The following is a 22,493-nucleotide window of genomic DNA, read 5'->3' on the forward strand; positions in this document are numbered from 1 at the left end:
AACGACAAGGCTTTAAGTGACTGATTGCGTTTTGAAGGGGGCTTTCGCCCACATTACTGGGGAGGGGTCCGAACCTTGACCGTGGTCTGATCCGTTTCGTACTTACCCAGCAAAAAAGCAACAATACGTAGGGGCGACCGGTATTCTGTCCGACTGCACTATACTGAACCCGGTGAAGTCGGAGCATGTATATGAGCGATAGAAACGTATTAGTTTCCAGAAAACCGTACGTTATCCGCAATTGTTCGCATGGTTCGAGAAGTAGCCGGAACGGTCAAACTAGCCGCAGTCCATCCGCGCATTCAATGAAGAGATACCCATATCAACATGGCGAGCTGCTGACCGCACAGAGCAGAGAAGCATGGGGTTTGATTCTCCCCGATATATCAAAGCGTATTTATTTAAAGGTTGCGGCTGGAGACCATATGCCGCAAGCGCCGTGTACTGAGAGTCTATTTGAAGGTATCATGATTACACAGACGACTTTGGAAGAACGCACCTGAATCAAGAAATGGAGAAGTCGGGAGCACTACAGACGAATGGGTTTGATATAAGACTTTGAAAATGGAAGGATGTCGGAAGACAATCCTCAAAAAGATGACCACAAGTAATAGAGTCAATGCAAGTTATTTAAGGCTATAGATGTAAGCCCTGCTATCGAGGGAGTACCGAAAAGAGGACACATACATAGATATTATTCACAAGAACCTGAAGGCATCACAGAACAGGCAGCGCCACAGAAGACACCTTAGACTGTTTAGAACCCCCCACGGGATCCCTCGCCATTTATCCCAAGACATACAAATATTCTGCAATCCCGAGGAGATCAGCATCAACAGATACCCAAATACAGGTCGCCTGGGTAGATTTGCGCCGGCACTCATTCGAAATACCGCAAGAACACTGATACGAAGCAGACGTCGCATAAGATGAAGGTCAGGGTTTAGCGGAGATGTAACCAGGAGGCTCAGCAATTCCAAAAGTTTACCGCTGGAGAAACATTGACATAATTATTTAACCCAGAATACCTAAAGGCTGGAGAGGTTCCGGTGAGCGTGCAGATGAGATTGGTACCACAAGTATGCTCTACTTACTATTCAAGCGTACTGGCTGTGCAGATGGCGGTTCCAGTTCGAGTCGTTGACGCGCTTGGGCCGGCAACGTGACCGAGAACGTGATCGTAAATTCTAGAAGGAACTCCCAGTGCCATTTATACAAGTCAGCCAGTTTCTTTTTTCCTTCCACCACCTTTACCATGGCTGACGTGCGTAGTACGTTTCTCGCTTCTCCGGATCATCCTCTATTAACTTCTTCATAGGCAAATGCTCTCAAAGACCTGGGCAATAAGGCCTTTTCCGCAAAGGAATACGATAAAGCAATCGATCTTTTTTCGCAGGCGATAACCATCGATCCTAAGAATCACGTTCTTTATTCTAATCGTAGTGCGGCGAAAGCTGGGAAAAAGCAGTGGGCTCAGGCCCTGGCTGATGCAGAACAGGTGTGGCGTTATTAGGGGTGATTATAATTCGATGAGTTACTAATGCTTGAACGTCTAGTGCATTGCCGTTAATCCCTCGTGGTCGAAAGGATATGCCAGGAAGGGTGCTGCCCTGCACGGCGCACGGAAATACGACGACGCTGTCGCTGCGTACGAGGCCGGCTTGAAGCTAGAAGATAGTCCTGCATTACGCAAGGGTTTGAAGGAAGTTCAGGATGCCAAGGGTACGTATGTTTCCTCATTATCTTGATGTTCCGTCCAGTGATGATGAAATATCAGCAGCGGATACATCCGAAGATGTACTAGGTCTTGGAAAACTGTTTTCAGACCCCAATCTTTTTGCCAAGTTGGCAGGAAATCCCAGGACGGCGAAGCATCTTGCAGACCCCAATTTTGCTCAGATGGTATGATTTAATCCCACGTTTCGTCGATGGATTTCTGAAAACTGGTGCTGTAGCTTCAAATGGTTCAGAAGAATCCCGCTTTAGCAAACGGGTATGTACCGACACGTTCGGCTGTATTGTCGTAGATTGATATGATGTTTTCAGCTTACTTTCAGGTGGCGATCCTCGAATGATTGATGTCCTGGGGGCTTTAATGGGTATCGACATGCAAGGGTTCAACAGGCCTGAAGGATCCGATGAACTGCCTGAGGGTTATTCTAAAGTCGATCCTTCAGCTTCCACATCATCTCCGTCACCCCCGCAGCCAGCGGCTTCTTCATTCCAGCCTTCTGCGTCGACGTCGGCGCCTCCTCCGCCCGCTTCTGAAGACGTGGAGATGGACGAGGAGGTTGCTGAGGAAGCTGTGGCGAAAAAAGAAGCTGAGGAGGCGAAGAGGATTGGGGGTGAAGCATACAAGAAGAGAAACTTTGATGAGGCCTTGCAGCAGTTCCAGAAAGCATGGGATTTGTGGCCGAAAGATATTACTTTCCTCACCAATTTGGCAGGTGAGTACTTTGTTTGTAGTGTTACATATGTGCCTAATACCCTTAATAGCTGTGTTTTTCGAACAAGGAAACTACGATAAGGCTATCGAAACCTGCGAGAAAGCAGTGGAAGAGGGTCGCTCAGTAAGCATACTTCTTCCTTTGTCTCTGTCGAGCCAACCCTCACCTATGTCGACATTCATCTAGCTTCGTGCAGACTACAAGCTCGTCGCCAAGGCGTACGGTCGTATAGGAACGTCATACTCAAAGAAGGGCGATCTTCCATCTGCGATCAAGTACTACGAAAAATCTTTAACGGAGCACCGTACCCCGGATATCTTAAACAAGCTCAGTGACGCTGAGCGGGCAAAGGCTGAAGGAGATCGTCAGGCTTACATTGACCCCGAGAAGAGTCACATTGCGAGAGAAGAGGGTAACGCTCAATTCAAATCTGGCGACTTTGCAGGTGCGGTGAAGTCGTATACCGAGAGTATCAAGAGAGATCCGACCGATGCACGAGGGTACAATAATCGGGCTGCTGCATATACAAAACTTGTTGCACTTCCGGAGGCCCTGAAAGATGCTAATGAAGCCATTAAGATAGACCCGTCATTCGGTGTGTGTTTTCGCTCCCGTTTCACGTCAAGGAGTGTTTGCTTAACTCGTTATTTGATATCGTATAGTTAAAGCATACATCCGGAAGTCCAACATCTTGTTCTCCATGCGCGAGTATACCAAGGCTCTGGAGGCCATTCAGGAGGCTACGGACCATGATACCGAGCGCAAGCATGCGGGGGAGATCTCACAGCAGGAGATGAAGATCCAGCAAGCCATTTGGAATCAACGGGGTAATGAGACCCAGGAGGAGACACTGGAGCGAGCGATGAGAGATCCCGAGGTTGCTGTAAGTTCTTTGTATCTGTTACTCCGTTAAATGCTCATATGATCCATCATACAGGGCATTATGAACGACCCTATCATGCAGCAAATTCTCCAGCAAGCACAGGGAGATCCACAAGCATTGCAGGATCACATGAAGAACCCCGTTGTGAGGAGCAAGATTCAAAAACTAGTTAATGCGGGGATCATTAGGATGAGATAGAAAATTAGGGATTTTCTTGGGTTTTTAAGCGTTAGTTGAATATTATCGTTTGTCATTGGTTGCTAACGCTTTAGTACTTACATAGTTTGTGAGAACCCGTACTAGCTTACAATCTGGGTTGGACAGACCTCAGCATGTTATGCATGACTTTATACTAAGCGACAGTATTGTTCCTTCAACCTCTGTCCTGATCTGAAATCTTGTTTACTTGTATAGCCATCTTCTACACACATGATTGAATCGAAGCCCGTCCTTAGCAGAACTTGGAGGGCACGCAGCGGAACTCGGTGAGACCTGATATCATGGAGTTGACTCTTAAGGAACTAGGAACCACCAAGATCACCATTACCGGATCCAATGTAGTAACTGAAAACCAAAATGACGAAGAGTCCCAGAGGTCATGACGGCCGTACCGTGAAATCACCGCCGTTCATACAAACCTCTGTGGCTGGCTCGCCCCAGTGACGGTGCTATTGATGTGTGGAGGCAGAGGTGGCACTTGAGCGGTCGGCCATCAACTTACCGAGCTTGCTCCAGAGCGTGGTAATTGAATCTCCCATCCTGCACGTTTCGAAATCATCATGACGGGGTTGCCAGTCCTCTAGACAGATCCACGAAGCGACTGAAATGTGTGGGTGCAACCCTGTCAGGCACGACAACAGCATGGTCGGCTCAGAATACGAGTCGACAATTCTGAACATGGAATTCATCGGCATCAGGGTTACAATACCATCGGACGCTGACAAAATCCGATCCCACTGGTTTTGACAATGTCGGCTCGACCCCAGATCCTTTGGTTCCTGAACCCGCCAAAGTAAGTTGTCGGATGCCGTTCTTTGCGAGGCTGCGAAAGACAGAACATGGTCACAGACCTACTATCCATACCAGAAAGGTCGTCCTGCAGACCGTGAAACGTGATCTTCAGAAGTGTGTAAAGCTGTGGTGTACATTCAGGTACCCGCTCTAACTATGCCACGAAACTCTGGAGGTATCAAAGGGGCTTGGAAGATCATATGCGCTGACCTTGAAAAACGGAAACGCGCAGACACCGACATAGACAGTAAAATGTAGTCACGCACGTCAAGAAAGACAAACTCACTAGAACCTCGCGGGGTTCGTAATTATGAACAAGCCGTGAAGGCGAATCTCCATTGTTACCATTCGGAAAGATGGGATGTCGACTGTTTCCGTAAGCAGCGTTGTCGTTTTGTGAGAAAAGTCCCCGGAGGTAATCTTTCTGGAGGATAGATGGAGATCATCTGGGGCTTGGTGGTGGACCTTCAACAGTCGGATGTTCCCGAAGTCGTTAGCAGATGGCATAAAGACAACGTTACTTTGTATTCGGTCTAAAAACTCGCAGCAAAAACAAACTTGCATCTATCTTCCTTGGGTTCCCTAGAGTGTGCCCTCTCCTACAATGCCTATACAAATGACTGATTGGACCCGCTACAGATGTGGCGTAGCACCATTTGATGGCCTATTAGACGCTGAAACTAAGGCTGCGCTTGCTTTATTAACCCCTCAGCCACGGTCCACTTCCAGAGGCAACATTCGACGAGGTCTGCGATATTAACACCGATGCTCTGATCAGAAGCCTTGACTTTCTCAATTAAAGTGTTCTTGGCCTGGAAGACGCCTTTCAGAAGTTGAAAAGAGTGCGTCATGACGCTGACCAGGCGCTGCATGCCCATAGAATCGCTGTTTCCCCCATCCGACGTCTTCCTCCCGAAATACTGTCAGAATTTTTCCTACGCGCGAGGAAGACGGACGAAGAAACCCTCTATGCGAAATACAGCATTACGAAGACGCGGTAGGTACCTGAGTTTCTAGCTACGTTTGTCGCTTATGGAGAACTATATCCCTGTTGGCGAGTTGCAGTACTGATTGTCATGTTCTTCCAAAGCCCATCAGTGTCCACATTCCAGTTGATGAGACATGGAAAAACATGTCTATTGTAGACGACGCCTCCATCTGTCATTCGGCCGCTTCGATTCTTTCGACGGCCATCAATCGTTGTCGTTATCGGACTACCCTACGGGGGTCTTACTCAAGACACTCTATTCAGAGTCCTTTTTTCACATTCACATCAATGGAGGGTATACCTTGAAGCGGATTGCAACGGGTCTTCTATGTGGGATATTCTTCGCGCGGTACGGTGGCGTCTTTCCATGCTGCGAAAGATATCCTTTCGCTACGGCGACTACAATCCCAGATCAGCTGTCAATATCTTCGAAATTGCTCCTCAATTGATGGACGTAACGCTGATACCAGAAAGTCCGTGCCTGGTGCCCTTCCGGCTTCCCTACTCACAACTTCATCGAATTCGATACTACGAAAGTGATACAAGGCACCAGCTCGATATCCTCCTGCAATACCATGGCCTTGAGGAATATATCGGAATGTACGCATGGTGCAGCCAAGTTTCACGGGAATCCAAAATGCTTGGTTTCCTACAACGATTCCATTTTGGATAATCTGACACTTCCACATTTGGAGCAGGTTCAATGCAAGCTGCAGAGACACTCTCCTCCTTACGTGAACTAATAAGGCACTCGAAGTGTCGCCTCTTGGATTTAAACCTTGGACCGAAACTGACGTTCCATCCCGACGGTCGTCTTCTAGATGTCTTACAGGTCACTCGGCACTCTCGAGACTTCGTTTGCGATGCGCTCCTGGTGCAGCACATTCGAGATCCATTTTTCTCCAGTTTGGCTGAAATCTCTAACTTAGATCAACGACACCGGCTTGTACCATCGCTGAAAGATCTGGGTGACAGTCCTATCCCCGAAATTCTCCTCACTGCGATCATAAATCGTTGGGCGATGGGGAATCTCAAGAAGGCGACATTGGAATGGCATAAACAGCCAATGATGGACTCAAACATTGTTGTAAACTTGAAGCTAAAAGCAGTTAAGCTGGCGGGTTTCGATGTATGTGCATTTTGTAGGTCAAGCGGACGTCGATGGCACGATTATGTATAAGGATCTTTCATGATCAATCATACTGGTTACCCGACCACTCTTTCCTTCCGAGTTGTAGTAGTACCTGCTTCGGCCATGCATAGCCCTGGAAAACCAAAGCTGTCCATCTGTATTTACATTGACAGTGATGCATGAGTTCAAGCCCTCGGATTTCTATCTTCAAAGCTCAGAGAAGGAAGGTAGGTTTGCTAGTCGAGATGTTTGTAGTATTGACGTCCGTACTACAAATGACGTACAACTGAATGATACCTACGTTCTACAAGAAATACCTCTTGGGCTGGTAAGTTACAAGATCACTCAGTACATGGGCCATGCCCTTCAGTTCAGAAAGTCCGTAATTTCCAGGGAATACATTTTTCTGGGAAGTCAAATTCTGTCCCTGTGATCACTTTTTTTCATGGGACCTTTCCTCTTCATTGGATTAACACTTCTCCGTGCCTCGAAACCCTTACAACATGTGACAAGCTTCTGCTGCCGACAGGGCGACGATTCTGCACATTTTTCGTCTAGGCTCCAGATGGTCAGGATCATGTCCGACCAACGCATTACTAAGAACGATAAGCGGCCGCCATGAAATCGAGCCGCAATCTATGACTCATAGCAGCAAAGTTTACAATACCCTAGTTATCATCATAAGTACAATATTATACCACTAAAGTATCAGCTCGAATTTTCATGCGCTTGTGGGTATAGTTTCCATTATTTGAGGACAGTACGAATTCTAAGAACTTACAAATGACAAGGATGAAGGGCGGAAAGTTTTCTACGGACTTGCCATTATCTCGTCTGGAGTCATCTTTCCAAAATGCCGATCTGGGGTCCGCTCACCGTCCTCACCCTTGGCAATATGTTCAGGTGTTTTTTCACCAGCCGCCGTGTCCATCTCGGTGTCTCCAGCATCATCTTGCGCACTGCAGATACTCCGTGAATCTTCCGACCCGACGGTCGAATGTGCTGGTCGTATTGTAGGTTCATCATCCGTCGTCCAGCCTCCATCAGTCTCGGTCTCAGTCTCAGTCTCTGCTTCCGTCTCGGTCTCGGGTTCCTCCTCCGACTCGGGTGCCCCATGTCGGTGATGGTAATACGACGTAGTTGCTTGTGGATGATCGTGTACGCGAGCACCGAATGCATCTATGGCACCCATGGCATGTGTCGGAACAGCAGTGGTTGAGGGGGATGAAGAGGATGACGGTGGCGAGGAATCGGAGGAAAAGAGGATGAGCTGCTCGGCGTAACGTTGCATTTCATCGCCAGGGATGACCAATCGAAAATCATTTAGCAAGAGGAATTGGAGTTCGAGTTGGTTAAGCTCAGCCAAGGGCAGACCTCCAACCTGCGAAGCAGTTGGTAAGTTGCATTAAGTTTTTTTGAAAAAAGTGCAGGGTCATGACTCACTTTGGCATACCGTGAGTTAGTGTAGAACACATCACTGAAGAATTTACTGGCTACAGTCACACCTGCAATAACTAGCCTGTGTATGTTGTAAGAATCAATGACGAAGGAGCGGCCGGTGGCATCTGCGCTCAATTTGGACATGCGATCAAAATAGACCAAGAGAGATAGAAAGACTTCGTTGGTCGTTGGACAGTATTTGAGAATGCGCAACAGATATGCTTCAAGGGTAATGGTAGGGATATTTCGTGCGTGGAAAGTGAGAGTCGATGAGGGCGTTGACAGTGCTGCCCGTGAAGCAGAGGTCAGCGTGTTCCATATCGGAAGATGGTCTACGGTTGCCGTTGGCGATGATGGCTGTGTAAGAAAAGGATCTGAGGATGACGAGGCATGATCAAGGTTGTCATTTGTAGCAGCAATCTGTGTGAGCAACGAAGCGAGAAGTCTGAGCAACTCAGGGGAGGGATAGGAATGGATATCGAACGACGATGGTGGGGTCTGTGGTGACGGCTGGGGTGGCAGCGGCTGGGGCGAGGGAGGCCGTGCTGCACGGGGCGGTGAAGGATGTCGTGAGGCTTGCCGACGCAGCGGTGGTGGTGGTGGCGGGGCATGAATATGCCGTGTGGAGGTCGAAATTGACGGTGGCAGATGCCTGGACGTCGAAAGAGACGTCGAGGAGGACGCTGATGTCAACGACAAAGACGACTGGTTCGAAGACGACGATTTTCGGTGAGTAGACGGGCGGGAGCGGGACGACGAGGAGGGGGTTCGGTGCGCCACGTCGGACGAGGGATTGAATGGGTGGACCAGAGCGAGCATGGCCCCGTTTTGGTGAGTGTCGTCTGAAATAGTCGGGTAAAAGCAGATATACAAATCTGCAACGAAAAACAGAAAATGAAGAAAATCGCGTAGTGAAGCGGCAGTAAACAACGATCAAGCTTAACGATAGCCGGGTGACACGGTCACATCAGTCACATTATGACCATTCCGGTCACGGTTTTATCCAGACTTCGTTTCTTGTTTTCTGTTTCACCCGCTTTCTGCAGAAATTAGTCTCAATTTCACCACGTATACAGCTGAACGTGCACAGAGGTCTTGGGTGCCTTTAATTTCTGCTTACACCATCGTTCTCCGTCGGTTCCTTTCTTCGGAAACCACTGGCAGTCAAATTATCAACCAGTAATATTGCCAACGTTGCAGCTATACTTGCTACTCAACATCTCGTTGATGAGAGCGGCGTACAGCCCTGTATGCGGCAATCTCCATTCTGCTGACTGCTGAATCACCACGCGTGGCTATCAGTTTGTTATTCCCCACTCATCGAGTTCTTCTGATGCCTTCGATTCGGACCCTTTCCAGAGAGCTACTCCGACAGATATCCAACTATACTTAACTTCGCAGGACAGTACTGTATATGAAACTTACAGCAGGCGACAACTTGTCGTTGACAATGACGTTACTTGCACTACAGTCCTACCGCTTTATCCCGCGTTTCATCTATATCCCGCACGTTTGTTCTTGACTCGTCTTTTGCCGCCACCACGTTCCTTCATATGCCGGTATATGTTGTCCCGCAGTGCTTAAATTACCATGGCCTGACGGTGGGGCCGGAACAGGGTGGGTACATGTGGGCCCACAAAGTCCTTTCAACATGCAATTACCCATGGTCCGTTCATGAAAGGAAAACAAGTCTGGACCACTGGCGCTCACGCTCTAGAACTGCGTGCGACGTATTACGAGTCCGGTCGTGGACGATCTGCTCGCATGCAAAAAGAATCATTCGTCTTTGTCGACATCTTCTCTTTCTCTGTCCCGAGCGCCAGGCTATCTCTGTACTTCATTTGTAACGTCAGGAGAAGTAGCATTTCCTGCGATCACTAATAAAGGTATAGCGTACGGAATGGTGATCCGTCAAACGGGTGGAGAGCTATAAACGATCGGTTCATTGTGATGAAGAAGATGGAGCATGTGTTCGCAGATATCGCTGGAGCGTTCTGACGTCGATGCGGTGCTCGGTCTGCTTATCGTGCGGTTATCTGACTCTCCGCTTCGTCTAGGATGGGGAATAAGAGTCTCTTTCTAGTGCATTCTAGTTTCCTTTTCTTCTTCCTGCTCTCATCATGACTATGACACGCCTAGGAGGTTCGAGGGAGAAGGTAGCCCTCAAAAGGGAATCAGCGGAGCTCTTCCCACGACCGGTAGGACATAGCAGCGTTGGTGGAAGAATACCTGGTCTTGTTATGTCCGTGTTGCGTTTTGTACGGCTTTAGCATTCTATCATCTGACGCACACATTGAAAACTACTCGTAAAAATTGACTTGATGACATCAACGGACATCGATTCGATTCCAAACCTGTCTTCAGCAAGGTGGCCGGATATTATTCAGCGACAAAAGACATACTCAAGTTAGAGGTGCTATTTACTGTAATATTAATACGCTACAAGTGCCTGTGCAAGATAGCACTATATTCAAGATCTCTCTACCAAGATCCCCCCAGGTCCAAGTCCTACATTTCCCCTGGGATGAACATGATGTGCCGAACACTATACAAGGGCTCGGGATCACGCTAGATGGTCATACTGTTGTTCAGTAAAGTCTTTATAAACTTTAGTGACAAGCCTTATATCCAAACCTGCCCTTTGGCATCTTTCAGATATCATCATCGCTGAATTTCGTTACGCATGCACTCCACGCTACCCACTCACAAGTCACTGACTTCAAGATCCCCTTTATCCAACGGGACATGATTATCTCCATAAAGAGATTGTTGGGAGAGATACTGTCCCCTTCTTCGGTGTGACTGAGATGTATGCAGAGCCCTTTCAGCAAAGGGACGAGACGGTGTGTCTGTGAGTTAGTAATTTTGGCCAACTCGATATAGTGAAGTCGGTGCCACCCCAAAGACGCACAGATAACTTCTCTAGTGCCGGCGTAAGTTCCAGTACGCTGATTACGTCGTTATCGTCGGCTGCTCTCTTGACAGGCAGTGTGAGGTTGCGGAAGAGCGAGCTCAAGCGGTCAGGAAGGTATAAATATCTCAGGGTCTCGTGGCAGATACGGTCCATGACAACACCATACAAGTCATCCATCATCGTAGTAGGGGAGAATGTTTCGAGAAGCGGACACTTTTGGAGAGCTTTTAAGCAGTTGCTGGCGCATGACCAGCACAGTTGGAGTCGAAGAACCTGGGAAAACGGGAGTGGGATTTGAGAAGACATAAGGATGAAAGGTATTGGGGATAAGGACTCGAGTGTTGCGTCTACTAGTCGCAGAGCACTTTCGAAGGCGTTGATAATCAATCTATCCACGGCATCGTCGGATATTGTTAGGTTTGTGAGCACAGGGAGGTAACCTCCTATGCTGTTCAGTATCGTGTAGAGTTCGGGCCAGGCAATGAGCTCATAAAACGCCACCTCTCCCCAGCAATTAGAACGTGAGGCAAGTACTCGGAAAAGACCTCGATGAGCTCAAGGTGCGATACCTTTTCGCTATCTCGACTACCCCCGATCCACTCAAAAGTGAGGTACTGGGAACGATTAACGGCGATGGAGAGGATGGATATGGGAGACCTGCAACGAAGGACCGCATCCAGGTCGATTGACGTGCTATGTGCCCATGAGGAGGCTGCTCACCATGACCGGCACAATGGCTGGAGAGCCACGGCATCTCCGTCATGTTTGTAACGTCGTAGACTTGGACGCGTCGATGCTTTTGTATCTGCACCCAGCAGAAAATCTCCGTCAGAATTTCTGAGGGAACGCGTCGAATAGGGGATAAACCGCCCCGTGAGCTCATATTGTCTCTTCGATGTCGTGGTGCTGCTTTTCAAGGACTCATTCCCCTCGTTAAACTCGGCGTCCTTGTCTAGGGAATTGAGTATATCAACTAGATGTTTGATGTTTATTTTCTGGAGGGTCTCAATAACGGCCTCAGGAAGGGGTTCGTTGCTGGAGCAGACGGTTTGGCGGAGTTGTGGGCTTATGACTGTGAGTGCTGCTTTGACTTCCGCATCGAGAATCAATGCGTGCACGTTAGGCATCCAAGTTTCTTGATGAGGATTGTGTTAATGATAGATTAGACATGATTGCAGGTATGAATTCAGGTATATGTACACTGGTATAGAGTCACTAAATACTAGATGATCGACTTGAGGTTGAATCAAACGTTCATATTGAATTTTGGGGCATGTTAGGATATGGAGCCAAGTTGCGATTAAGTAACGAAGAAATATACTGTATGCTGGACAACGATAGCAAAATCAAAGCTACTTGAAGGAGAAGCGAAACAGGTGAGGAACAAAAAAGGGTATTCCAAAAATATTTTCGCACCGGTCCGGATCAAGCCAACTTCCGCGATCAACATTGATGTTGAACACCAACCACCATCAACCCATTCGCCCTTGCCAGAACTGGCCAATTTCGAGAGCTCTGGATCTTAATTTTTTGGGGGCGTCTTCCATGGAACTAAGCCTCTTCAAGGCGGCCCACATCACTATGCCAAGCTGCATGCAATGTTCTAGCGGTGGTCGGTCACGGTCAACAGAATGCTTACCCCACTCCAGTTAACATGCTCGCCCATCCGTTTAATATCGGCAAGACAAATATCAAGCTCCCGAACTTCCTGTCTCAATGTCAGGCATGCGACGAAAATGCAAGAGATGGCTGACCTTTGGCTCCATCGCCCGCTTACCCTTGACCAATTTCTGGATAAGATGAATCTCGCGCTCGCTGAACCCATTTCTCTCCATGGTCTCAATGGTGTCATTTTTCTGCGTATCTGTATCCACGTCTGGGCTGTCTTGTTTGTTATTGACCAAAGCAGATGCTTCGACCGTAGCATATTTGTCGGTGTCGGGGCGTTTCCGCTTTCCCAAGTACATTCCTTCTCCGACTTCGTTTGGGGGGGTGTCTACCTCCATCGACATCTCCCGGGATCGTTGCGCCGATTTGGTGGATGCCTAAGCGTACAAGATTCAGTTACATAACATGCTAGAATCATCGTGGAACATACCTTTGGGAGCTTATGACCCATCGGCTTCACATCCTTTAATGCCTCCGGACCGAACCACTCTCCAACTCTCGAGAGATAATTTTCTGTCAGCGATTTCGGGTCATTCTCCCAACATTTTTTAGTCCGTTCTGGTGCGTCGTGACCAGTCTCGACTTGGCGCAAGGCTTCCAAAGTGACCTCGAGAAGGTCTTTGCTATTTGGGGTGCTAGGCACATGGACAGTTGCATAGTCAGTTTCCAGCCATTCTTCGATATCATTCAAGTCGAAGTGGACGTGTTTTTGGATTTTTGCGCGTGGTCTGACTGGTCTGTCCTGAGCTGGTGACACTAGGATGGTCTTGAGGGGTTTGTCTTTTGAGGGCGGAACGTCCTTTACCGTGGTCGTGAATGTGCTATTCACCTTGGCGTTCTGTGAAAATGCAGCTTGCAATGCGCTAACAAGAGATTCGTCATGATTAACGATAGGTTCCTCGAGAGTTGTTTGAGCGAGCGCGCGCACAGGATTGGTTTTAGCTGTGGTGGCATCTGATGCATCGTCACAAACAGTATTGGGAATGAATGTCTTCGTCGTCGAAGGTGCGTGTGGTGTGTATCTGTTTGGTGTAGAGTGCCCTGATTTCGGAATGACAACGCCAATGAATTTTGATGGTGATTTTGGAACGCGTGAAACGGAAGCAAGCTCCGGGGGTTTTGACAGTGTGGCGCTAGAGTCGGGCTCTGTGAAAAACTCGCTCGACGAATCGCGTTCTGAATCGACAAGAATTGTTGTTTCGTCAATCTGGGGTCGCTCCTGTTCCCTGAAGAACTCGCTATCGGCACTTCCATCTGTGTCAAGCTCATCACCTCCATCTTCACCCGGCAAGTGCAAACCATTGTCAGAAGGCTCTGACGACGCGACATGCAGTGTGTCCCATGATGGAAAATCTAAAGGATTGGTGATATTTTCCATAGCTCTGCCTTCTGACCTCGGGGAATTTCTGGTATCAGTGATATCATTTTGGACCACATTTGGTGCTTGATCTGTCATGATTACTAAATATAGAAAGACAAGAAAGCAGAGTGTGCATACCTGCATAAACTGGATATGTTGCCAACTTTGAGTTTACAAATGGTGACATGGCGAAAATGAGTTTGTTGGGTGAAGTTTCAGTTTGCATTTGAAGGCTTCTGTAGAAGATCAAAAAAAACTAGTCAGCATGTCTGTCAAATTGTAATAGTTGCTTATAACATCAAAATAGAATCTTGAAAAGAATCTAATGTAAGAAAGGGTTAGAAGTCTTCACAACATTATAAAAAGAGGAATGAGACATCACCACTGCATCTAATATAACAATAGTTCTGTGGAGGATGGCAAGTTCAACCTTTGGTTGTCGATCTGCTGCTCAGCACTGTCTATATGCTATTGACAGTCACAGTCAGCAGATTCACAGATAGACCTATTAGACATAACAACCCAGACAAGTCACACTCACTATAAGCTGATAAAGATCAAGGAAGTATGGCCATCCAAGGTACAAGATTCTCTCCCAAGTAAAAAGACAAAAGAAGACAGTATACTGTGATCACATAGCATAACAATGACATAGTGATGATCATCCTACAGAACAGAATAACTCACATGGTAAAAGGTGAAAGAGATGTCTTCTAAGTGAAATAGGAGACAGCAGTGTAAGTTGGATGAGCAATAGCCTGAATGGAGATGGTTGAAAAGTTGGAATGATAGTGTTTGAGTTTATTTACATCTTAACATGTGGCCCTATGACTAGTCAACATCATCAGAGAAGAGACTATGGCCATATCACTATGAATGTCACTTAAACTCTCTATTAATATTGATGGAAATGCATATGCTGAAATAACTAGTACTATTAGTACTATTACAGTGCACAGTGCACAGTGAATCCACTAAGGTATGCCTCAAGTGGAACCTAGGACATCATGTGATGTGACTGATCTGTGACTGTCCATGACTTATTAGCAGCCGACTTGGTGTATCCACTTTGTTTCTATTGTTGTTGTGTAGAATATATTCTATGGTACTCTATAGAATCCCTGCTTTATCCAGTTCTTCAAAAATATGCTCTGGAATGGTCCAGTGACTCTTATACTTCTTTGCTGCCCAAGCAGCCTGATTCCCACTTAATTTCTTCCAATAAGCACCCATGAATCAGATTGAACAGACTGAGAACCTATCAGAAGATAAGCTACCAGCTGCTTGAGGAAGAAAATGACACACTAGCACATTGTGAGAATATCAACTATTTCCAATGCCTTGTGCACATTCTTCTCTAAATTGGCTTTCTTTGATGATGGTGGATACATTTTATATTTCTGTTTTGCATAACCCCAGCACTGCTCAATAAAGTTAAGTTCATAGTGGAACTTGGACAGAAACAACAGATCAAATCCTTGAGCCTTAATCTCTGCTTCAAGCTTTGACTCCACATTTATGAAATCTGATTGGTTGAAGAGAATCCAGTGGCAGCAACAATAGGAATAGGAGGCATGCCCAAACAACATGTTCCAACTGAATACAACACATGAATATGTTGCATTGCAGTTGTGTCTTAATTTGTCTGCTGCCATCAAATCACAAATTTGCTATCTAATCTTGCTGAGCTTCAAAATCAGGAAATCAAAGCCTGAGCATTTATGCAAAATAACATTATCTACAATCCCTCGGAGCCAGTTTGGCATTTACTTCCATATGCAGGAGTAGATAGGTTTTTTTGTGAAAATGTCACGATTTGTAACATATTTGTCACGTGATATCCTTCGTTCCGCTTGAGGCATACCTTAGTAGGAGAGGATGGGGTATGACTTTCAGCATTAATGGGTCGCGGGTAAAAGCAGGCTATGTCATAATCTTATGCATGTTCTCTTCATGACAGCTGATGTGATATATCTGATATGCAATGAGTATGTCTAATGAAATGTTGCATGTGTCAGCTGTCTTGCCAAACAATATATCTTGAATAAATTGGAGCCTATTCTGCTTAGATTGATGTAGATGGCAGGTGGTCCTTTGCCTACCATTTTGTTCAAAAATGCTTGATGAATTACAATGAAAAAAAGGATGTGTTTCATCGAGGATCGAACTTTTGGGATTTGATGGAGGGAAATGGCCAAGTGGCATTCGTGAAAATTTAAATTCAGTGTTCGTGGATCGCGACGCGCTCTTTCTGTCTCTTGCCGTGACCACCATTTCCTTCAGTTCCTTCAGTTCTCTATGAACGAAACACTAATTAGTGAGTAATTTCCTCCCGTTGTTGAATGCATATCATTTATTCTTCAGATCCTTTTAATACTCTCACTCATCCTACGGCGGTACAAACATCGTTTTATGCAATCGCTTCTTTCGCACGCTTTGACCCGTCGGGAAGATATATTGGAGCTGGCAAATACGATGGTTCCGTATCCATTTGGGACCTCGAGACAAGAGCCCAGATACGGACGTTGGATGGACACGTCAAGGCTGTCACCAATCTAGAGTGCGTGCTTGCAACCTGAGTGTTCACTTCCTAATCTAACACTTGCTCAGCTGGTCAAGGAATTCTCGCTTCTTGCTTTCGTCGTCAAAGGACTGGAACGTAATTATCTGGGACCTCGCCGCAGACTGGGACCCCCCTCAGCGGTACAAAACTATCCGATTCGATTCACCAGTGTTGTCAGCTTCTTTCCATCCCAGAAATAGGTATCTCAAGCGTTCGTTCATATTATCAGGAGGAAATTATAACGTTGAAGGTTGCAGTAAAATCATCGTGGCGCTTATGGACACGGGTGATGTATATCTAGTGGATCTTCGTAAGGAACACCGTTCGCGGGTTGAGTTGGTCGAAGTTCAAGAGGAAGGAGAGGAGGATTCACGGCAGTGAGTACTTGTTTGCGGTTTTCCTCCTCTGGGATGTCTGATTAGAGGTAGATCTGATATGACAGTTGTCCGATTCGATCCTTCAGGGAGGTATATCTTTGTAGGTACGTCGGCGGGTACCATTTTGGTGTTCAATACGAGAACGAAAGTAGTGCGTACAACATTTTTGATGCGTGTTCGCTTGATGAACCTGAACTCCCGCAGATGATTGCGCGCCACAAAATATCTGGGGCGGGGGTCATTAAGGGTCTTGAGTTCTCGCGAACGGGAAGGTAGTGTCCTGCCCGAATTGTAGCAGCCTGACCTTCAATTGCTGCAGGCGTTTAGTGACAAACTCTTCGGATCGCACCCTGCGACAGTTCAACGTACCAACGTACCAGACGAGCAAAGACGGAGGGGCATGCCTCGAGCAAGAGTTGGAACCCACACACCGTTTCAATGACCCTATCAACAAGACTGCATGGCACTCCATGGCGTTCAGTCCGAATGGTGAATGGTTGGCAGGGGGTCGGTGTATGCTCATTATGTAGTGAGGAGGACTGACCTGTGAAACAGGAGCCGCCGATACCGCAACACATAAAATATATATCTGGGATATATCTAACGATGGCCAGTTTGCGAGCGCCTTGGACGGCGGGCGGGAGCCGCTTACCCATTTACATGTGAGCCCATCATTGAATCTTCACGTTGCGTAATTTGAGTTGGTCGGCAGTGGCATCCGTTCAAGTCGTGTATGGCATCTACTACGAGACATGGAAACATCTTGATATGGCACAGTCCAAGTCCGGAGCGATGGGGCGCGTTTGCGGGAGGGTTTGAGGAGGTAGACGAGAACGTTGAGTATGAGGAGAAGGAGAATGAATTTGACATCGTGAGTGGACATTACTGTTTTTATGTATCAGTCTCGTTTTGAATCCACCCAATAGGAGGATGAAGCAGAGATTCAGAGGCGCAAGATGAAAGCCGAGGAAGAGGAAGTTGATCTTGACGCCGTTCCCGATGATCCTGCTCAGTTCAGCACGAGACTATCGGTTCCGAGAGACGATGAGGATTTCACGTGGGCGGACAAGGAGCCGGATGACGACAGTCCGTGGAAGATGAGGATCATTATGGAGAACGATGATACTTAGTACGTCGTCTGGACTATAATTTCTGTATACACCTTCTCGTGAATATATGCCTGCCTGCATATATTTTTTGGGATTCCGATTGTAACCTGCTGGTGAGTATAGGGTTCGAATCCTACATATTTCGAGTCTGATCTAGATCCATATCATTAGTATTGTTCCTAGTTTTCGCATTCGTAGTCCAAGTCCGATGGTGTTTTTTTTTTTTTTTTGTCCTCAGCATTTGATTAACCGCAACAAGTAAGCTAACTACTAAGACGCGGTGGAGGTACAGGGCCTCAGGATCCTCTTTCCCTCTTGTTCCAGTCCCTCCGTTCTTCCTTCTGGGTTCCCCGGGTGTTTTGGCGTGTAGTGTGGAGTAGAGTAACGGACATGTATGGTATTTTGTGCCCTCGTGGTGGGCTAATTGGTTCGTTTGATCCTGCGGTTGGCTGAAGCCTGGGGTAGTCCGATGGTGTGTCAGGCTCTCAGCTTTGCACATCGTTGTCGGCCACACACAGGCAGGTTAGCGAAGCAAATTTTCTTCCAGTGGTCCCTGCTTGATCGGGGACCTGAAGAAAAATGCATTGCTGAATAACTCAAATTTCATACTTCAGATGAGAATTCACTCCTGCTCGCCGATATATCTCCAACCTCGCGGCATCAGCGCACATTTCCGCCTACGACATGATTTTGTAAGCGACCCTAGCGATGACCTCGGCTGACTTGGGGCATCGGAGTGAAGTTTTCAAGTGACTAGGTGATACCACCTTAAGAGCCTTATTGCAACGAAATTTTCAGGCTTCTTGATTTCCTGAGCCGATATGCTGGATGTTGATGCCTTTATGAAAGGCGTAAAGGTGCAAATAAGCGCAGTAAAGCTTTTGTTGCCTCTTCGCGTTTTGATTTGTGGGAAAGAACTCGAATGATCATATGCCTCAAGGTTTTAAAAAGTGTAATTTTCTCGCCATCATACCGAGTGGCCTAGATTTGCTAGAGTTTCCCCCAAGTTCAAGTTACCCCGGTTCTACGGTCCGCTATCATCGATGACAGAGCATCTATGATGTCATCGTTTCTTGTTTCCTCACCTCTTACCGTCACAGTCTGACACGACGTCGACCGACGTCGTCGTTGACAATGACGAAGCCCACCCTTGTTCAGTCCCTTCTTGGCCGGCCGTCGCAAACGTATTCGTTTCCTCAAGACAAGCACTACTACTCGAGCAAAGCAAAGCTGCTTCGTCTTGCCGAAGGCGATGGAGGCCGAGACAGGTATATCAAGGTACCTCATGATGAAGAAAAGCGGAAAAGGAAACGTAGTGCTGGCCACTCGCAGTCGATGGTGAGCAAAAGCAGCCGCATATTCTATTCTCCCACCTTATCATTACTATGACTTCATCCAGAATTTGATGAGAACAGAAGTCACACATAAATCTAATAACGATAACAACGCAAATCTTGACGTATCATCTTTACCAACTGCTACTTCACAGCAGCCGCCATCAGTCGTTGTGCTTAACGATACGACCAGCGACGAAGACGACGACGACGAGCACGACATCTTCTACACACCCAATTCCTCGCCTAACCCTTCCATGGCCTCAACAATTGTTGCTCCTGTTGTGCCGTTCCCTGCAAATGCCAAGGTGAGCCGTCCGGTGAAAACCGAAATTGCGATTGCTGTTCCGTCAACGAGAACACCAGCATCGCGATCAACGACATCCCTGTCGTCAACTGTGGCAACGTCACTTGACGGACACTCCCTCTTTTCTGCCGAGTCAAGTCCGGTGTCCGAATGCACACGTCTTACGACACCACTCAACTCTGATTCTGGACACGAACCGCCGCGCAGGCTGGTGCGCTCTAATTCCCCCCACACGAAACGCTCTTATACTTACACCGATGAAGACTGGGCAAAGGACGTGCGTTGGCTGGTCATGCCGGAAGGAGAATCATCCAGGTCGACCAAGACTCCATTACCTCGAACGAAGCCCAAAGTTTTCGAAATATCCCGCTCAGAACACTCCACTCCTTCACCTCGCAATCATTCTATCTCCCATGTAGCAAAAGTCACGCCCAGTATCATGATGAGCATGACCGCCCTTTTAGAGGAAGACGAGGATCGAGACGGCCGATTATCTAGACTGGTACATATGAACGAAAATCCTCGGAGCAGTGTCCTTATTTCCCATCCAAGGACAGAACGCGAAGGCTCTTCAAGCCGTCACAGAACGCGGCAGTCGGAATCCACTCCATATCGAGAATCTCCCCTGCGGACAAGTCATCAACGCCACTCATCACTGGACAACCAGCTGAAGCCAGCAACTAGATCTTCTCCCCTCCCTGAATCCATCTTTACTTCGCGTATGCCGTCTATGCCATCCCAAGGAACCCCGGGATTTACGTCGCTTACTCTTCCTCGTGCACCTCCACCACCGTTCGCCAGCGGAAGTGGAAGTGGAAACAGGGCTTCGATGTTCGGTGTCATCGGAGCAGGCGATGGTAAGGTTGATTTGACAAAAAGCGGCATAGCACAGACGACTATGGCTAGCATTGAGGTTGTCCGCGGTCTAAGCGGATCCAGAGGATTCGGAGGTATACTGGGGCGAAAAGAGTCCATCGCTTCCCGGGGGAGAGGAAAGCAGAGATCGACGGATGCTGTGTTAGGATTCACAAGTTATCGGGCTCCACCAACGTACGTACCTAGCGGCAGTGTGTTGGTGCAAGTCTGGAGCGTGGGCATCGATGCAATCGATGCCCGGCTAGTAGGAAGCGAAGATACCATCAAGGCGTCGAAGAGCAGCTCCAGCATGAGTAGGAGTGGTAGCATGACCGGACGAGATCGGCCAAGCTTGATGAGAACTGTTAGTTTGCGAACTAGACTCGCAAGGACGCCCAGTCATCAGCGAGGACGGAGTGAGGCTGGTGTTGATGACCGCTCGAGAGGTTCTGAGTCGTCGGTAGAGGTAGGCTTTGTCCCTGGGCGCAGTTTCGTAGGCCGTGTCCTGGAATGTGGCTGGGAGGTGAGGGAGGAAGTAGCGAGGAAGGGTGATTGGGTGATTGGCCTTTTGGATGTGAGAAAGGTGAGTTCTGTTCAACTCGGGTTTCCCTCTTCAGATACCAACGTAATGATGTTCGTAGTGTGGCGCCTTGCAAGAATTCGTTGTTGTCGATCGTCATCGGATTTACAAAGTCCCTCACCCGCGCATGAGGCCCTCATCCTCATCGGGTGACGACGATCGCGATGACCTCTCTTGCCCACCCTTCGCGCGACCATATTCTGATTCCAGAGACTCGTTTTCGTCACGTTCCGTAGTGTCAGGCCAATCACTTGCCGAATCCGTTTCCCACGAGAGCAGCTATCTATCGCCTAGCGAGCTTGCTTTGTTACCTTTATGCGGTGTAGCGGCTTATCGCGCAGTGCGCACATTTGTAGCGGTTTTTTCGTCAGCGACATTAACACCATCGGCAACTGCCCAAGGTCCGCTAGAGGGACTAGATTTGACTCCACGATCTCCGAGCAACCATGGAAATAGCGCTAGAAGGCGAGCACTGGTGCTTCGGGGACATGACGGCATTGGTGCGATGGCAGTACAGATGTTGGTAAGAAGAGGATGGCGCATCTCTGTACATGCTTCCATGCCTTCGTTTTCCGATCCCGAAGAAGAGGTCGAGTATATGAAGCAAGTGGAGAATCGAGTGAGATCCTGGGGAGGTGAAGAAGTCGTATTTGATGATGGTGATATTGGATCGCTGGGCGAGGAAGGCAGAAGAGGCGCTGTGGTGCGGGTCATTGAAAGACTTGTAGTTGATGGCGACGCATTTGATGCCGTGCTTGACACTGTAGGCGGCAAGGCGATTTGGGAGATGTCTGAACGGCTTCTCAGTGGCGTTGGTACCGTGCAGAACAGCCCTGCGAAGAAGGGGCCATTTGGTAGCTTGAGAAAACGTACCCCGCGCAGCAAGGGACAGTTCACGACTCTTGTAGGTGATGTGCCAGAGCGGACGATACCAAGTGCTGGGGATCATTTTAAAGCTGGGATTCGGTCTTTAAAGAACAGCCACAAGGACGAGGGGAGGAACAATGGAAAGGTTGGATATGCATGGGTAAGTGTTGCACAGGACATTGACTGGGATGGAGATGACGTTCGGGAAAGCATTGGTTCTGTTCTGCGCTTAGCACTGAAGGAAGGGATTCGGCCTAGAGTAGGTGGGGATGAGAGAATTGTCTCGTTTGAAAAGACGCCATCGGTATTTGTCGAAGGTGGCCCCCTGGAAGACGGCGGCACGATTGTGGTAAAAGTGGTGGACTGATGTGAAGATTCCTGATTTTCTCGGATTCCGTTCTTTGTTTTTCTAAGGACGCATAGTTATCTTATTCGGCTCATATTTACGGACATGTAATACATTCGACCTCTACCTATAAATAATAATACATAACATTAGTGGTTGTAACACTGGATACGCTTTTTAGATGTCGTCCGGTTCGGTTGAGTTGTGGAGAAGAGAGAAAGGTTGGGTGGATGTCGAGGAACAGTCACTGAAAAGTGTTTCCAATTCATTTTGTGTCGCAGAGCTACAAGAGCAAGAGCTTTGGCGAAATCA

At 47.7% G+C, this 22,493-nt stretch overlaps 7 protein-coding genes across 7 annotated transcripts; 4 read left to right on the forward strand and 3 right to left on the reverse strand.

The window, feature by feature from the left end:
- Positions 1-3,720: 3,720 nt before the first annotated feature.
- On the reverse strand, positions 3,721-4,848 carry BT62DRAFT_1076375 (uncharacterized protein; the record flags this gene model as incomplete). Its single annotated transcript, XM_043179213.1, has 7 exons — positions 3,721-3,998; positions 4,052-4,089; positions 4,144-4,199; positions 4,273-4,465; positions 4,497-4,551; positions 4,608-4,765; positions 4,807-4,848. 7 exons carry the CDS (start codon positions 4,846-4,848, stop codon positions 3,959-3,961), a joined length of 582 nt encoding a protein of 193 aa, XP_043039462.1. The 3' UTR covers positions 3,721-3,958.
- Positions 4,849-4,945: 97 nt separating this feature from the next.
- On the forward strand, positions 4,946-7,083 carry BT62DRAFT_1076376 (uncharacterized protein; the record flags this gene model as incomplete). Its single annotated transcript, XM_043179214.1, has 6 exons — positions 4,946-5,087; positions 5,161-5,338; positions 5,407-5,419; positions 5,487-5,973; positions 6,028-6,458; positions 6,991-7,083. 6 exons carry the CDS (start codon positions 4,946-4,948, stop codon positions 7,081-7,083), a joined length of 1,344 nt encoding a protein of 447 aa, XP_043039463.1.
- A 189-nt stretch (positions 7,084-7,272) lies between these two features.
- On the reverse strand, positions 7,273-8,720 carry BT62DRAFT_895383 (cyclin-domain-containing protein; the record flags this gene model as incomplete). Its single annotated transcript, XM_043183219.1, has 2 exons — positions 7,273-7,842; positions 7,905-8,720. 2 exons carry the CDS (start codon positions 8,718-8,720, stop codon positions 7,273-7,275), a joined length of 1,386 nt encoding a protein of 461 aa, XP_043039464.1.
- A 408-nt stretch (positions 8,721-9,128) lies between these two features.
- Positions 9,129-9,899, forward strand: BT62DRAFT_1006148 (uncharacterized protein; the record flags this gene model as incomplete). Its single annotated transcript, XM_043177218.1, has 4 exons — positions 9,129-9,149; positions 9,204-9,460; positions 9,518-9,733; positions 9,788-9,899. The coding sequence occupies 4 exons, from the start codon at positions 9,129-9,131 to the stop codon at positions 9,897-9,899; spliced, it is 606 nt and encodes a 201-aa protein (XP_043039465.1).
- A 2,388-nt stretch (positions 9,900-12,287) lies between these two features.
- On the reverse strand, positions 12,288-13,939 carry BT62DRAFT_1006150 (uncharacterized protein; the record flags this gene model as incomplete). The annotated part of the gene is made up of 4 exons (XM_043177219.1): positions 12,288-12,404; positions 12,455-12,523; positions 12,570-12,860; positions 12,914-13,939. 4 exons carry the CDS (start codon positions 13,937-13,939, stop codon positions 12,288-12,290), a joined length of 1,503 nt encoding a protein of 500 aa, XP_043039466.1.
- Positions 13,940-16,078: 2,139 nt separating this feature from the next.
- BT62DRAFT_987158 (COMPASS complex protein) lies at positions 16,079-18,118 on the forward strand. Its single transcript, XM_043190049.1, has 11 exons — positions 16,079-16,160; positions 16,208-16,403; positions 16,454-16,606; positions 16,664-16,783; positions 16,835-16,934; positions 16,988-17,055; positions 17,103-17,290; positions 17,339-17,445; positions 17,496-17,654; positions 17,710-18,005; positions 18,064-18,118. The coding sequence occupies exons 1-10, from the start codon at positions 16,142-16,144 to the stop codon at positions 17,911-17,913; spliced, it is 1,314 nt and encodes a 437-aa protein (XP_043039467.1). The 5' UTR covers positions 16,079-16,141; the 3' UTR covers positions 17,914-18,005; positions 18,064-18,118.
- Positions 18,119-18,877: 759 nt separating this feature from the next.
- On the forward strand, positions 18,878-22,354 carry BT62DRAFT_949902 (uncharacterized protein). Its single transcript, XM_043188125.1, has 3 exons — positions 18,878-19,230; positions 19,292-20,971; positions 21,030-22,354. The coding sequence occupies exons 1-3, from the start codon at positions 19,027-19,029 to the stop codon at positions 22,200-22,202; spliced, it is 3,057 nt and encodes a 1,018-aa protein (XP_043039468.1). The 5' UTR covers positions 18,878-19,026; the 3' UTR covers positions 22,203-22,354.
- The last annotated feature ends 139 nt before the right edge of the window (positions 22,355-22,493 follow it).

The sequence above is a fragment of the Guyanagaster necrorhizus genome (assembly GCF_019112545.1).
Source record: "Guyanagaster necrorhizus MCA 3950 unplaced genomic scaffold BT62scaffold_13, whole genome shotgun sequence".
NCBI classification, from domain to species: Eukaryota; Fungi; Basidiomycota; class Agaricomycetes; order Agaricales; family Physalacriaceae; genus Guyanagaster; species Guyanagaster necrorhizus.

Excerpts from the sequence above, each read along its gene's own strand:
- BT62DRAFT_949902 (XM_043188125.1), top strand. The coding sequence starts at position 19,027 with ATGACGAAGCCCACCCTTGTTCAGTCCCTTCTTGGCCGGCCGTCGCAA. Across the intron at positions 19,231-19,291 it reads CTGGCCACTCGCAGTCGATG|AATTTGATGAGAACAGAAGT; the intron begins GTGAGCAAAAGC and ends GACTTCATCCAG. Across the intron at positions 20,972-21,029 it reads GCCTTTTGGATGTGAGAAAG|TGTGGCGCCTTGCAAGAATT; the intron begins GTGAGTTCTGTT and ends TGATGTTCGTAG.
- BT62DRAFT_987158 (XM_043190049.1), top strand. Across the intron at positions 17,291-17,338 it reads TGGTGAATGGTTGGCAGGGG|GAGCCGCCGATACCGCAACA; the intron begins GTCGGTGTATGC and ends CCTGTGAAACAG. Across the intron at positions 17,655-17,709 it reads AGGAGAATGAATTTGACATC|GAGGATGAAGCAGAGATTCA; the intron begins GTGAGTGGACAT and ends TCCACCCAATAG.